This window comes from Carcharhinus amblyrhynchos, chromosome 4 (assembly GCF_965287045.1).
Source record: "Carcharhinus amblyrhynchos chromosome 4, sCarAmb.v2.hapA, whole genome shotgun sequence".
Classification (NCBI taxonomy): Eukaryota; Metazoa; Chordata; class Chondrichthyes; order Carcharhiniformes; family Carcharhinidae; genus Carcharhinus; species Carcharhinus amblyrhynchos.
Window position 1 is genome coordinate 113,230,049 of NC_137327.1, and position 16,368 is coordinate 113,246,416.

The window sequence follows — 16,368 nt, forward strand, 5'->3', positions numbered from 1 at the left end:
CTGGTAACCACTCCTATGGATGTTCTGATCCCTCGAAAATCGCAGATACGTAGGAGTTATGGCAACTCCCAGGACAACATGCATAAATGTGTAGGGTGTACTTGTGATGGTCAGTTGAGTTGATGGAATGGTAGCCCTTGTGGACTGTAAAATTTAGAGGCTGCTGCCAGGGAGCCTGTAAAGCCACATGCGTGCAGGCTATTGCACCCTGCATTCTTGGGAAACCTGAGACAGCTGCAAAGCTGGTGAACCTTTGAACACGTCTATCTTCGTCTAGAACAAACATGATATAATGATGGGCCTTTCTGCAAAGTGCGTTGGTCACCTCTGTTATGCAGCGATGTGTTGCTAACCAAGAAGTGCAGCACAGGTCCTTTGTCGATCCCTGAAAAGAACTAGAGGCAAAAATATTGAGCGCTGCCATCACTTTCAATGTCATTGGCAGGAGGAAGACTCCAATCCCAAAGGTCTTCATGAAGAAACTTGCATACGTGAACTATGAGGTCTGTGGAAAATCACAGTCATGCCCAGCAACACCTCTCACTTATTCAAGTAGGAGACTCTTACCACGATAAATCCTCAGTGTGGCAAGTCGCCTCTGCCGTCTGGGTCTCTCCTCCTCGCCCTCATATTCATGCTGCCCATGTCTCCATGCGAAGCCTCCTGCTCGAGCTGCATGTGTCAAAGCTCCCTTCTCCTTTATCTCTTCCGTCGAATGAGGACACTGAGAAATGCACCCTGGAGTCTTACTTGGATCCTTTCACACTTTTGCTTTCTCTATGAAAATAAATATCAAAGACAACATTGGTTAAAGGGTGTAGAAAAGGAATTTGTGACTGAGAAATCTGTGGGAAATGTGGGGCTGTACAGCTTTGGGTGCCATAATTGCATTGCGTCCAATGCAACCTTACCCTAAGACTCTAGCACACATATCGAGGTGAGCAAAAGTCCATTCCAGAGATGTGACATCTGGAACATCGTGGAGGGATGATAAGGTGTGAATAAAAACTCTGCGCTTTATTCTTTGAATTGGTGGAACTATGACCTTTCAGTTGTTCATGGTCAGTGAGTGGAATCCATTTGGCCACTGACGAATGGCACAATGGTTAGCACTATTGCCTCAAAGCACCAGGAATCCGGCTTTGATTCCGGGTCACTGTCTGTGTGGAGTTTGCACATTCTTCCAGTGTCTGCATAGGTTTCCTCTGGGTGCTTCGGTTTCCTCCCACAGTCCAAAGATGTGTGGGTTAGGTTGATTGGCCATGGTAAATTGCCCCTTATTGTCAGGGGGACTAGCATGGTAAATGTGTTAACTATGGGGCTGGAGGCTGGGTGAGATTGTGATCGGTGCAGACTTGATAGGCCAAATAGCCTCCTTCTGAACTGTAGTGATTCTATGAACCCATGACTGCCCTCCACTGAGGGGTTGGCAGAAATGATGCAGCTGTGCCCTCTTCACTATTGTCCCCACTCTCCAAGGCGGTGTTCCTACCTTAGACTCTGATGATGTTGAAACTTTGAGGTGAGGCTATTGAGTTCTGTCTATCCCTTTAATCACATAGAATGAAATGATCAGCTTGCTGTTGCTTCCTGAGGAGCAATGTCTCAGTATTGTGTTATTGTCCTAGATTGTGTCCACTGTAGCGGTACCAAGTCAGTGTGCATCCCCAGGAGGAGTCCCATATAACTTCCTCATAGCCTCCCACACTTCTGCACATCCTCTCACACTTCCCAGATGGAATCCATCTTACTTTCAATTTTGCGAACATCATTGTTCTGGGACCTCAAGATAGTGGGGCACTGACTTCCCATAGCAAGGAGTTTGATTCGCCCTCACTGTCAGCATGCCTCCGATTTATCTGAAGCCTCATGATGTACAAGTCGATGTGTCTCCTGTTATTCTCCAGTCTCCACCACTAATATTGGATCCATCGCAGTTGAGATGCCTAGCACCACCTCCCCCCCCCTCCGCTGAGCTCATCATCTGCAAGGAACCTTGCCCCATACGGGCTCCTACCCACCCCGTCTGGAGTTGTGTGCACCATTACATACAGAAGCAACACAAGCCGTTCCCCCCTTTCTTGCAGTTCCCCTCGGACCCCGCCCCCTTGCAGCACCCGCCCCACCCCCTCACAACGGCCCCAAGACCCCACCCCTTCGCAGCCTCCATACCCCATCCCCTCGTAGCCCCCCCGGAAATAACCCCCTCGCAGGCCCCCCCCTCAGGCCCCGCCCCTTGCAGCCCCCTCAGACCCCGCCCCCTTGCCCCCCCCCGGCCCGGGCCCCAATATACAGCGCCCCCCCCAGGCCCCGCCCCTCAGGTCCCACCGTTTCGGTGCCCGCGCGCCGCGCCTGCGCAGTGGCGGCTCGGCGGGCGGCCGTTGACACAATTGGAGAGAAATGGCGGCGGGTTCGGCTGGGCAGCAGCACTCGCAGCCCTGGCACTGGAGGGCCGCTGCTTCGGCTGCACAGCTGAACCGCAGCCTGGACAAGGTCCTGGAGGAGGCCGTGCATTCTGGCATCCTGAACCTGAGCGGCCGGAAGCTGAAGGAGTTCCCGGCCGTTAATTACGATTTGACAGACACGGTGCAGGCAGGTGGGTCTCTCTCTCTCTCTCTTCCCCCCCCCCCCCCCAAGTCCTGGTGGGTCCCTCAGTGCCCCGGGGGTTTGCTTTCACTCCAGGTTGAGGAGAGGCTGCAGTGGAGCCGCAGCTGAAAAAGGGCGTCTTTCGTTTTCACACACACACAAAAAGCCGCAGCGCCGATGTGCTCGCCGAATGAAGTGATTCCGGTCAAAATGGGAGATAACGGTGCAGCGCAGGGGCCGTATCCCAGCCTCTGTCTGTTTAGGGAGACAATAGCTGACTCCGAGCAGGCCTGGAGCAAAGAACACCACAAACCCACCGCATTTCTAAGGGGTCGCTCTATGAGCGATGCAGAGTTGGGCGGGGGTCTTTTATTTTCCCCATTTGGCCACATGTTACGCCGTAGTACTGGCGATGGAGGACGAGTGGATATCAATGCACCCCTCCTTTGTGGTTACCTCTCCACCTTCCCCCAAAATATACTCTGCGTCGCTGCTTTCGCAGCGTTATCTTTCTGTTCGCGTTTTTAAAAACCGGCAGCTTGGTTTTCAGGATCCATTTTGCCTCCTTAGCAGCTTTCAAGTTCCTTCATATTGTCTGACTCTCCCTCCCCCCACCCCCGTAGAACTTTTTTTAATGTAGTTAGCAGTAAACATTTCACCCCAAATTCAAGAAAATGCCCGATCCCATATTGAGGACTATTTAAGTGACCTAATCTTGACATTTGGCCTTCGCAAATTGAGACGCTGGTTCTCTGTGGTGGTGCATGGACAGTTTACTGGTACCAGCAGTGTCCTCTTTATACCGTGTTTGTAAACATTTATTTTGAACACATTTTTATTATCTCTGATGTGAAGGTATAACTTGCACCTCTTAGACTCTTTGGATAGAAACAGTTGCAAGGCTTGAGTTTACATCTGAACTCAAACTGGCTATTTATGTGCACATTGCTTTTACAATTGTTCCTACTTGTTTGTAAACGTGTTTCTGTGGGGTTATTACAATGAGCTTTATTGTGCAGGGGCTTTCGTGAAATGGTCGTCTGACTGAAGCAAATTTGAGTGATTGCATGATTAACAGGGAATTGTCATACTTTTATGTCACATTTAGTCTGAGTTATTATCTTAGTTACAATTTTTGAGCAAACTGGCCTCATTACTGCACCATTGGTGGCTATCAAGGGTCTAAGTTCTGGAGTTTCATCTCCAAACCCTTTGCCTATTTTCCTCATCTCATCTTAAAATATTGCTTGAAACCCATGACTAAGGTTTTGGTTACTTGCCCCTAACATCTCATTATGTGACTTGGTGTCAGAGTTAGCACCAATTTGTCTGATAACAAAAGATGCAACATGAAAGTTGTCTATAAATTCAGAAAGCTTTAGTTTGTTGATAGACATCCTAAAAGGTTAACATGCATTATGGCAAAAGTACATATTCCACCTGCTCGTGTAACTAGGTTGCGCAGCAAATGCAAATCTGTTGCTGTGAGCCCATAGTCTTCAGGCAAATCATAGTTCCAGGATATTACTGCAGGAATTTCTCAGAGTATTGACTGGCCTGGCCATTTGCTGCAGCTTCATCAATGACCTTTCTTCTATCATAAGGTCAGAAGTGGGGATGTTTGTTGATAATTGGAGATGATTTCAACACGTTCAGCACCGTTCTCAGGTACTGAGCAACTCCGATTCTGAAGCAGTCCACGTCCAAATGCAACAAAATCTATGTAATATCCAGTCTTGGGTTGACCAGTAACATCATGCCATAGTCAGGCGATGACCACTTCCAACAAGAGAGAATGTAAGCATTGCCCATTGACATTCAATAGCATTACAATTGCTGAAACATCTATTATAGTGGGAATCACTATTGACTAGAAATCAAACTGGATTAGCCATTGAAAGTAGATGTGCATTGTGGTAAAGTCCCTGGACTAGTAATCCAGAAGCCCAAGCTCGTGTTCTAAGGATAGTGGTTCAGCTGGTGGGATCTAAATTCAATTAATATTTGATATAAAGGTAGTCTCAGTAATGGTGATCATGAAGAATACCTGTAATATAAAACTAGTCTTAGTAATGGTGACTATTTATTCACGTCTATTCGGGAAGGAAATCTGCCATCCATGCTTGATCTGGTCCACATGTGACTGTAGACCCACAGCAACGTGTTTTGGTTCTGAAATGGCTATGGTAGGACACTTAGTTAAAGGGCAGTTAGAGTTGGGATCAAGTGCTGGCCTGGCCAGACATCCACATCTCACGAAAGAAGATAAAAATATCAATATTGTAGCTCCAATAGTAGGTCAGAAACAAGGAATCCAACTGACTCCCCTAAGTCTATTCACCATCTACAAGGCATAAGTCAGGAGTGTGGATGAGTGCAGCTCTGATAACACTCGAAGCACAACACCATCCAGGACAAGACAACCATTTGCTTGGCACCCTCCAAAAACACAGTCATACCAGTCCTGAAGCACAGTGGCAGCAGTATGTACAAGATGCATTGAAGAACCCAAGGCTCCTTCGACAGCACCTTCTAAATCCATGACTGCCACCACCTAGAGGGATAAGGACAGCAGACGCTTGGGAACACCACGACTAGGAGATTCTCCGTTAAGTCATTCACCATCCTGACTTGAAACTATATTGCCATTCCTTTACTGTTGCTGGGTCAAAATCCTAGAACGCCTTTCAAAACGGCAGTGTAGGGATTACAGCTGTTCAAGAAGGCAGCTCACCATCATCTTTTCAAAGGCATTTAGGGATAGGCAATAAATGATGGCCTAGCCAGTGACGCCTACACCCCATGAGTGAATTAAAAAAATTACAGCATATTATGATTAGGTCACGGTATCTAAGAAACATTAAATCCTTAATGATCCGTGTCATTTGAAAGATTTGCATTTGCCGGGTTCTTGCACTTCTCATGTTTTTGGGCAAAATACTACTTTAGTGTGAAAATGTCAGCCATGTTTTCTTGAATCTGATTCCTTCATGGGTCTTGAATGAATGCATATGAAAGCTTACACATCTTTACCTATTTATCTTACACAATGGCTCCAAATTAAATGTTAGGAAATATAGTATGTTTCATATGAGTTCTAAGATATGTTCAAGAATAAGCAAAAAATCTAAACTGCATCTGACAGTTGTCCCAGCTGAAAAGGAAAGCTGCAGTTAAAAGTGGAAGATGCTGATTGAGCTTTGCATTTTCAGCATTTTGTTCCACAGACTTAGAACATTTTCTAAATTTTCATAAAGTCTAACAAGAAATTCCTTCGATTTTGAGATATTTGTCACAACGTATAGAATCATAGGATAATACAGCAAAGAAGGAGGCTATTTGGTCTATTGACTCTGCTACTCTTTGAAGAGCAATCCAATTAGTCTCACTGCTTCTGTTCTTTGCCCAGATCCCTGCAGTTTTTCCTCCAATTATCCAGTTCCTTTCTGAAGGGTCATGGGTAGAGATTTGTTAGTAGCAGATCAGGCAGTATATTCCAAATCATAATCATTCTACATTTTAAAAAATGATTTCCTTCATGTCATTTCTGGTTCTTTTGCCAGAACCATAAGTCTGTGCCCTCTGATTATCAACTCTTCGGTTATTGAAGGTAATTTTCTTTACTATAAATTCTTTATTTGAAACATCTTTGTCAAATTTGCATGACCTTTTGAACTCCAAGGACATCAAACCTAGCTCTCTAGCCCATCCATGCAACTGTAATTCACATTTAACACAATTCTAGTAAATATTTCTGTCTCTCCAAAACTTACATGCCTTTCTAATGAATTGAGGGGAACAGTCTGATTGGGGCTGAACTGTTGTTTTATATCAATTTACCATAGCTTTCTAGCTTTTGACCACTGCCTTTGTTTATAAAGCCCACAATCCTATATGCTTTATCAACCTACCCTGTTACACTAAAAGATTTGTATACCAGCTTGTGCAGATGTTTCTTGTGCCCATCTCAAATTTTACCATTTAGCTTGTATTCTCTCATCATTCAACTAACCTTCCCATGTTGAATTTTACCTTTGTCTGCCTATTCAACCAGGTTTGTGTCGTCTTGAAGCTCATGTCTTCAGTTTATTTCACTTCAAGACTAAATCATTACTGTATCTCAAAAACAACAATGGTTAGTGTAGTCAGTGGTCTTTTTATCAATTTAATATTGAATCCATGTAGATTTGTTTATATTGCCTTGCCCTTGACTTTTTGGAGGGTATGGGCTTCCAGTTGAGCCAGGAGGAAATGCTGTGACATACTTGGACCTATAGAATACACATGATAGTTGTAAATTGATGTCTGTTATGCACGCTCATGGCAACAGGTGTCTATGGTGAAGCCTAGATTATGGTTAAGGAGCTAGCTGAAAGAGACAAGGGTTAGAATTGAGTTATGCTGGCTTAGTTAATGAACGTATTAGTGCTCGCCAGAGATGGGTGGTGAAGCTCTTATTCCTTTCTATGTAAACAATTTAGATATAATTTTTGGTCAAACTTCCTGATGATAGGGTGAATCAGTTATCTCCAGAAGACACAGGCAGTTGATATTTGTTTAAGTGTAATCTGCCATATGAGGTATTAGACATTGGATGAAAGTAGCTAAAATCCAATAATTCAGTAGGGTTTAATTTATTTAGCTGAGGTTAAGGGTGTTTTGGTAATAATATCAAACATTTGTCTCTTCCAATCAGTATGCAGCAGAAATCGGCTAAGCTAACGTTGCTGAGCTACATTATCAAATAAGTACAACGCTGATGCTACCCAAATGAAGTTCACCATTCTAATCAGGCCATATCCTTGAGTACTGTGTTAAGGTTTAGTTACTGAGATGAAGGAAACATCCTAGCTCTGGAGTTATTGCAGAGAAGGGCCACAAAACTGCTGATGTTGGTGGCTAAGACCACAGTTTGGGGAAAATTTGGACTCATATCCCTTGAAAGGAAGTGAATGCGATACTAAGAATAGGAAAGGCAAACATTAACTGCTAGAAGGCAACTCCAGCTAATATCAAGGAATAGTTCATGCAAGCGATTCATTGAAGCATGTTAATACCTGAAATAGCTTTTTGGGTAAGTAATAAAGATTAAAATCTCCAGGTTAATTCAAAAGGATTTCAAAATTGTGATGCTGCTACCTACAAGTTGAAGTGGAATGATGAATGATTGTCCTTATCCATATTTGCTATTTTTGTCCTTCCGCTCAAGTGATTACCTTTTGAGGTACTGTTTCATGGCACTGACAGCTGTCTTGTATCTTCTTTGTGACTTCTGAAATTGTATTATATCATGAAATCATCATCAGTTAAACCTGTTCTAGTGAGATTTATACCTGCACCAGAACTAAATTGTTTCTGTAGCATGGAAACCTTGAATGCTATATGTCACCATAACCTCACTGTAGGCGTATCTACACTGTATAGACCATAGCGGTTCAAGGGGAAGGCTCACCATCACCTTTTTAAAACGCAATTATGGCTGGTCTAGCCAATGGTGCCCACATCACATGACAGAATAATAACCTTCCTAAGTTAAAGGAAAATACAGAAAATACTGTTGCCGCTGAACTTACTCAGTGCAGACCTGAGTCGACTATATTCCTATCAGTCTTTAATATACATGCACAATATTGAACCATTTGATTGTTGATTAGAAGCTGTGGCATTGACCCTTCTACCTCACTGCTCCTCTCCCCAGTTCCTTCCTTATCAGGATGTTAAGACCAATCGTATCTCAAGTGGTCTCCCAGCTGATATATGTTGCTATGAACTGGTTGATAGATAAATCTGGGACTTTGTGGTTGGCGTGGCCTAATGTTGTTGTAAGCAGGAAGGGGATCCTTAAAATACATCTTGGTGAGCAGGGATTCTGGACTTGAGCAAAAAAAAACTCTGCTTTTACAGTGAGACTCTAAGTTGCATGAAATCTACTCTTATGCATGCATTGACTTTCCTAATTAGTTTCTTGACTTAGCAGCAGTTTAAGCTTTAATCAGCCAGTTGTGTAACATTCTACAGCTGTGCCTCTTCCTGTTGGCTTGATTGTGGAACAAGTTATCAGTTGACCTTCTATTTCATTTGACAGCATTTAATTCAGGTGCTAATAACTTAATACACCACACCCAGAGCTCTTTAAAGACAGCATTGGCTATTTGATAGCTTTCTATGTGGTTGTCTGAGTTACAAGTACTAGCAAATCAGTGAAATGGGTTAGTTATATGCAAGATTAATGTAATTCATTCCAGTTGAAGTTCAAGAGTATAAAACATACAGTTGTTACAAGTTTTATTGTATACACAACCGTTTTAATTCATGTCACTTATCCCATATATTAAGTCTTTTATAATTAGATTTTTTATCAGGGAATCGTACTTGACCATTACACAATTGAGGTATGCAAATATGTGTGCAAAACTGAAGTAGTGTCACTAACAGGAATGGGATGACAAAGTTGTTTACAAAGCTTTGTGCATAGTTCTGGGAAGTGGGATTGATGTGGCTAGCTCCAGTGAAAGAGAGATGTCTTAAACAGGCTTAATGGTGGTGCAGTGGTTAGTGCTGCATAGTGCCAGGGACATGGGTTCAGTTAAATGGCCTTGGGTGACAGCCTCTGTAGAGTTTTCACATTTTTCCCTTGTCTGGGTGGGGTGCCTCGGTTTTCTCCCACACTCTCAAAATGTGCAAGTTAGGTGGATTGGCCATGCTAAATTGCCTCTTGGTGTCAGGGGGATTAGGGTAAATAGATGGGGTTATGGGGATAGGGCCTGGGTGGGATTGTTGTTGATGCAGGCTCAGTAGGCCTTCTGCACTGTACATATTCTAGGAAGTCTGTTAAATAAATTGGTACTGTAATTTAAAGGCAGTCACAAGGTGAGGTGGTTATTGTAGCAGTTGTTGAAGTCATTTCAGCCATTGTCAGCAGTTTCAACCTTCCTAGAAGTGGACATTATCCATTCACACCTTCTCAATAGTGAAGCAGTCTGATGGCATGCAGCAAGATCTGGACAACGTTTGGTCTAGGACTGATGAGTGGAAATTTACACGTGTGCCACAGATGCCAGGCAATGACCGAGTCTTACCACTCACCCTAATATTCAAATAACATTACTATTGGGGATGTCATTAATCAGAAACTTCGTTGTGCTATTATTTACATAGCTGTGACTGCAAGAACAGATCAGAGGTTGGGAATTCTCTGAGTAATTCATCGTAGGATTCGGCAATGTCTGTCCACCATTTACAAGGAGCAATTCAGGAGTGTGATGGAGTACGCTCTCCTTACCTGGATGAGTGTTGATCCAAAAATATTTAATTCGACAATATCCAGGGTATCCAGTTGATCTGCCATGTTAAACGTTCACTCCCTCTGTGAAGCAAATGAGGTAGGTAAGAGATTGGTTAAGTATATTGAGAAATTATAGGCAGTAGCAAACATTTAAGAGAATTAATTCAAATTTACACAAACATAAGGAATAAAAAGCCCAGAGGAAAAGTCATTCAAACATAGCTAACCAGCGAAGTAAGTTAAACACAGCTATTTGACTAAAGGAGGATTATAATGTTACTAAAAGTGTTACTAAATGTTACTAAAAAGTGTCGAAGCCTCTGATTGGGATATTTTAAAATTCAGCAAAGGGTGACCAAGAAATTGACAGGGGAAATAGGATACCAGAGAAATAATTTAAAGAAATAAATACATATTACAAGAGCTCCTCCAGAGATTAATCTAAATGGAATCAAAGATGAGAAGTTATCAGAAAATAAGGAAATGGCAAATAAATTAAACAAAAACTTTCAGTCTCTTCAAGGTGGAAGACACAAAATAATGGGAAACCTAGGGTCTGGGGAACTTAACATTACGAATGCGCTTAAGTTATGATCCCAGCTGATATTACAAAGCCAGAGTGGAATCTGGCTTGATGAATCCCAATTTCTACCTTTTTTTTAGGAGGTCAGTTACTGAACATATTCACAGGAATCTGTTGATAAACTTTTGACAGACTAAAACATCTATGTAAACAAAAAAATGAACTATATTACACTAGACCAAAAGGCTGGAAAAATTGCAATATCAACATCAGTAAATGGCAAATGATACTATTCCTTTACCCCAACTATACCTTTACACATACATATAAATTGTAAAGATAACATAACTTACACAATTGATCTTATGCCTTACTATTCATGGTAAGTATGCAGTATATGGAAATGAATGGTGAACTATGGTCAAACACACCACACTCAAACCAAGTGACAGATGCCACTGAAAATGATTCTATGGATTCCCCTTTGAACTCCCCCAGACACTTACACTGTGGGCTAACCGGTTTTACTGAAACTGTTCCTTTCTCACAAGGTTTCCAATCTTCACATTCAAAGAACTCACCTTTGAATTTTCTCCCAAGCACTGCTTTTACTTGAATGTCTTCAAAAATCATTTCCAGGATTTCAATCCCTCCTTCTGATGTTCCTTTCCCCTGGGTATTACATGCATTCAAGCTGCGCACACACACGTTCAGATATTTTTGGCTATACCAAGTAGATTACCACTACTCTAAATGCTAGCAGTGAGGAGTCTGATACCTTTGGCTGCCTGTTGGATCTTTGGGCTTTTCTCAAGCCCATTTTACTTTAAAGTCTGCTCCCTACAGCTTTGTTTCTTTATTTCAGAATCTTTTCCTCTGCTCCTTATGTCACTGGCAGTTTCTGATTCCTATCCTTGTCCCTTAACTAAATTGCTTTGTTGGGACCACCTCCTGTCCCATTTTGTGCTTTGGGACCACCACCTTTATTTTGGAGCTACTCCCTAACCACCACCTATGTCCTGTTTCTTTGAACACACTCCAGAGTGGTGCTTCTCTCCCTCGTCATCTGACCGTTTTGTGCCTTATTTTTCTGCCTTATTTTCTACTGCGCGTGTGCAGAGTTAGCTTTTTGATTGTGGGGGAAAAAAGTTCAAAAACAAACTGCATGTTTGCAGGTCTTTTTTCTGGCTTGGGAAACAAAATGCAGCAACTGCATGTGTGACAAGCGCATGATTTAAAGGAAAATATTTTTCTAAGATTCATTGCAATGAAAAGATTAGGATTAAAAGCTGAGAAGTTTCCTGGACCTGATGGTCTACGTTCTAAGATTTTAAGTGGTGGTTCTGGAGTTAATGGGTGGCTTTGATCTTCGAGAATTCCTTAGATTCTAGGACAGTCCCTGTGGATTGGAAGTTTGCAAACACAATCCCCCCTATTCACAAAAGGAGAGAGATTTTAATAGGAAACTATAGGCCAATTCAGCTGATGTCAATTAAAAAGAAAGTGCCGCACTGTTAAAATGTGAAAACAGGACACTAAGAAGATCCTATTGTCACTGGTCAGCCATCAACACAATGTAGTGTTTTTGAGATTTGTAACTAGTAGGGTCAAGAAGGGGAAACTGATGGACGGACTGTATTTGGGTTTTCAAAAAAAATTTGCTCAGGTGTTACATAAGATGATTACACAAAACTAAACCAGATGAATTTGGGTTAATTGACAGATGAAACAAATGGGTCACTTTTGGGTTGCTGTAACTAACATGGTTTTGAAGGATCACTGCTTCTGCCTCCGCTATTTGCTATATATTGTATTAACTCAGAGGGGGCTGAGTGTAATGTTTGCTACTAATACAAAATTAGATGGGGAAGTAAACTGCAGAGAATGCAGACATTGCAAATGGTACAAATAGATTAAGTGAGTGGGCATGGAGAATGGAATTTAAGATGGTGATGTTGAGTTATCCACTTTGGTAATAAGAATAGAAAAACAAAATATTTCTTGAGGTACTGGATAATATTGATCTTTGCAGAAAGCTGGGTGTCCTTGTACTTGAATCACACCTAATGAGCAGTTACAGTAAACGATTAGGAGAGCCAATGGTGTGCGAACCTTTTACAGGGGATTAGCATACAAGAGCGAAGAAATCTGTTACTGTATATGGTCTTGGTGAGACTATTTCAAGAACTGTCAACACCTGGTCTCCCTTGGTAAGGAAGGATATGGTTGCCTCGAGTATGCAATAGATGTTCACCAGACATGTTGCTGGGGTGAGGAGCTGTCCAAAGAGGAAAGATTGCACAACCGATGTCTGTACCCTAGAATTTAGAATGGGAAATGATCTCATTTTTAAGGTACTTAACGGAGTAAACTGGTTGGAGAGCTTAGAACTAGTAGTCACGTTACCAGAATAAGGAATTGGCAATCTGAATTAAGATGAGATTTTTTTCCCCCACTTAGGTTTCATTGTGAATCTTTGGAATTGTCCATTTTAGAATATTGTTGATCCATCATTGAGCTGCTTCAAGTTGGAGATCAATAGATTTTTAGATAGTGAGGGAGTTCAAGGATATTGGGATAACGTAGCTGTGATAAGTAGCCAAGAGCTGAATGGCCTACTTATGTAAATAGTATTTACCTGGTTGTGTTAATTCTTAATTTCTCAAACATGATCCTTATTTTTGTTTCCAACTTAAGCTTTGGGAGTTAGTGATCGTTTAGCAGACAGTTTGAGAATTTAGGACATTTTGTAAATGGGCCTTTTATTGCTCTTATGGAGATAATTTTGACTGTGGAATGTTAGCCAGTTAGGGACAAACTGTAGAATTATTTGAATAAATTGTGAAAAGAGTACTAATGTTGTATACTTCCAATGCTTAAACAGGCTAGCTGTGGATTGGATTGACCTGTGTGAAAATCCATCTTGCCTCCTACCCTCCAGTATCTGAGTAGATTCAGGGCGTTAACCAAAAGCAACTTAAATTTTGTTTTCTTCATGAATTTGTTTAGGCTCTACAGTCTTCATTGGTGGATTTGAATTGTTTTGCCTTCAACTGCTTTGGTTTTTAATTTGAGTTCTGCATTGGTGAATATGAACTTGGAGTAGAATATGACAACAAATGTATGCAGTACTTTTTTTATGATCATAAATATTCCATATGAAGTATCTGTGGATTAACAATCTCTTAGGGATGCAAGTTTTGTTCATTTCTTCCTATTTTTGCATTATATCATAAGATGTCTGTAAGATTTTGTTATGGTTAAAAATATAGAACGGAGCCATTGTTGGTTTATGAATTCAACTTTTGTTAATTGCTGTTGTCATGCTATATTGACAGATTTCATTTTCTGCTTGAATTTTCATAAGAACTAGGAGCAGAAATAGGCCATCTGGCCCCTCGAACCTGCTTCATCATTCAGTAAGATAATGGCTGATCATTTCATGGACTCAGCTCCACTTAACTGCCCGCTCGCCAAAAACTCTTAATTCCAATACTGCTCAAAAACTACCTATCATTGCCTTAACATGCAATGAGTAGCCTCAACTGCTTCATTGGGCAGGGAATTCCACAGATTCACAAGCCTTTGAGTGAAAAAGATTCTTCTCAACTCAGTCCTAAATCTGTTCCCCCTTATTTTGAGGCTGTGCTCCCTAGTTCTAGGGAGCAGTGGAAACAACCTCCCTTCTTCTATCTTGTTTATTCCCTTCATAATTTTGTATGTTTCTAATAAGATCCCCACTCGTTCTTCTGAATTCCAATGAGTATAGGCCCACTCTACTCAGTCTCTCCTCATTTGTTGGGCCGAAGGGCCTGTTTCCTGTGCTGGGTTGTATAAGCCAACCCTCAACTTGAGGATCAACCTCTGCACTGTCTCCAGTGCCAGAATATCATTTATCAAGTAAGCAGGCCAAAATGTACACAATACTCCAGGTGTGGCCTCACCAGCACCTTGTGCAAGTGCAACATAATCTTCTTGTTTTTAAACTCTATCCCTCTAGTATTGAAGGTCAGAATTCCATTTGCTGTCTTAATTACCTGCTGTACCTACAAACCAACTTTTTGTGATTCGTGCACAAAGACACTCAAGTTGCATGACATGTTGCAATTTTTTACTATTTAAATAATAGTCCATTTTGCTGCTGTTCCTACCAAAATGGATTACCTTGCATTTACCAACATTGTACTCCATCAGCCAGACCCTTGCCCAACTCTCTTAAATTATCTATGTACCTTTGCAGATTTTCAGCGTCCTCTGCACACTTTGCTCTACCTCTCATCTTCTTGTCATCTGCAAACTTTGACACACTACACTTGGTCCCCAACTCCAAATCATACAAATTATTTTATATAATTTGGGTCAGTGTTGTCTAATACATTTGACACTAGCCATATCCAGTGAATTGGGAATCCAGATGTGTTGTTTCGTTTTTGATTATTAAATTAATAATATCCATTACTGGGCATGTGATTTTAATACTCATTGGCATGAAAAATAGTATGTAATTATTTTTAATAATGCTTTTAATTCCTTATAGGTCAGTGGCAGAAGTTAAGTAAACGTGCAGTACAAGCATTTACTTCTAAAATTAATGCATGTGACTAAAATGGTGTTGTTATAGTCTTTCTAATGGCTAGCGAGCAATATCTATTGAACAGTGGTGATCCAGCTGATATTTCAATGTCATAATGAAGTGCGTGGTTGGAGGTGTCTGCTCAAGGTTATTAATGTGAAGTCCTGTTGGTTCAGATAGCCTGGAACTTCATTCTTTTGAGACTGTCTTGGCCTTTGTGATGCCCTGCCAGAAATAGATTAACTGTAATTTCCTCATGCTCTCTTCCTGATTTTTAAGTAGTCTTTTTCTATTTTAACCTTGATTTCCTTCACTGTGAAACTTGGCTCTTCCATACTGTACAATAATACAAGTAATGAGATTTCACTAATTAAAGAGAGAAAAGGAGTGAAGCAACAGAGCTCAAATTTTAATTGAGCAGAGATGACGTATTAGAGACATATCTAAATGAGTTTAATTAAAAAGTCATTGTTTTTATCCTCTTTCCTTGATCCCCCAAGAAAAACATGGAATTGTCCAAGTGTTCTGAAGGCAATGGTGCCAGTTTCAGAGAACCAGAGAAGCAAAAACAAACTTCTGTCTGCCTTTCTACTGCTTTGCTAACAGCAGTGCATGTATTTACTACTGCTAGCTGTTTGCTGTAGAGCTGCCAGACACAGCTGATCAGGTGGATTTTAGTGTCACCGTATTTATTTTGTAGATGTTGATGCATTCTGAGTGATTCAGTGCCAACAGTGCTAATGAAATAAATGGCAAAATTTGATGATTGATCTATTTTTGACAGTATTTGAAGTCTGGTTACTTTGAGAACATTGGGGCAATTGCTGCATCACTTCAGGTAGTGTTGATGGATTTTTGTACACCTAAACTCTGCAATAGAAAAATGGGACATCAACTGAATGCCAAGAAAGTGTGCATGACAATACAGCATTTTTTCATTACGGCACTGAACTTCTAATGAATACTGTACTGTCCCAAGATGCCATATTTCGGATGAGGCATTAAATTGATTTCCTGTCTGCACATTAATGGTTGAAAAAGATTCCGTGATAACATTCAAACTAGAGTTGGGGCGTTCACCCTGTGATCTGACTAACATTTATTATTGAATCAACCCTAAAACACATTATCTTATCTTTTATTTAATTGCTGTGTTGAAAACCTTATGTGCAGATTAGCTGCCATGTTTGCTGCAATGATTACATTTCAAAAAGAATCTTATTTGGCTGTAAAACACCATGTCCTAAGGTTATAAAATGCAAACTTTCTATCCATTCAATCCCTTCTAAATACTGAGGAACTGAAGCTGTTGCCTTGCTAGCCTCACTCATCCTGGTTACTTGAACCAGACAGTTTGTAACCTTAATGTTGTATTTGAAAATGGGGTGAGACATCAACCAG

General features: G+C 41.2%; 1 protein-coding gene across 5 annotated transcripts in view; it reads left to right on the top strand.

Moving 5' to 3' along the window:
* lrch2 (leucine-rich repeats and calponin homology (CH) domain containing 2) overlaps nt 1–16,368 on the top strand; it is a 188,811-nt gene that overhangs the window by 24,582 nt on the left and 147,861 nt on the right. For 3 of the 5 annotated variants that reach the window (XM_080187745.1, XM_080187747.1, XM_080187746.1), the window contains exon 1: nt 2,401–2,596. The exons of the other annotated variants lie outside the window; for them this stretch is intronic. In XM_080187745.1, the coding sequence (XP_080043871.1) occupies nt 2,401–2,596 (196 nt within the window). Of the gene's footprint in view, nt 1–2,400; nt 2,597–16,368 lie in introns of those variants that run through there. 5 annotated transcript variants of the gene reach the window in all.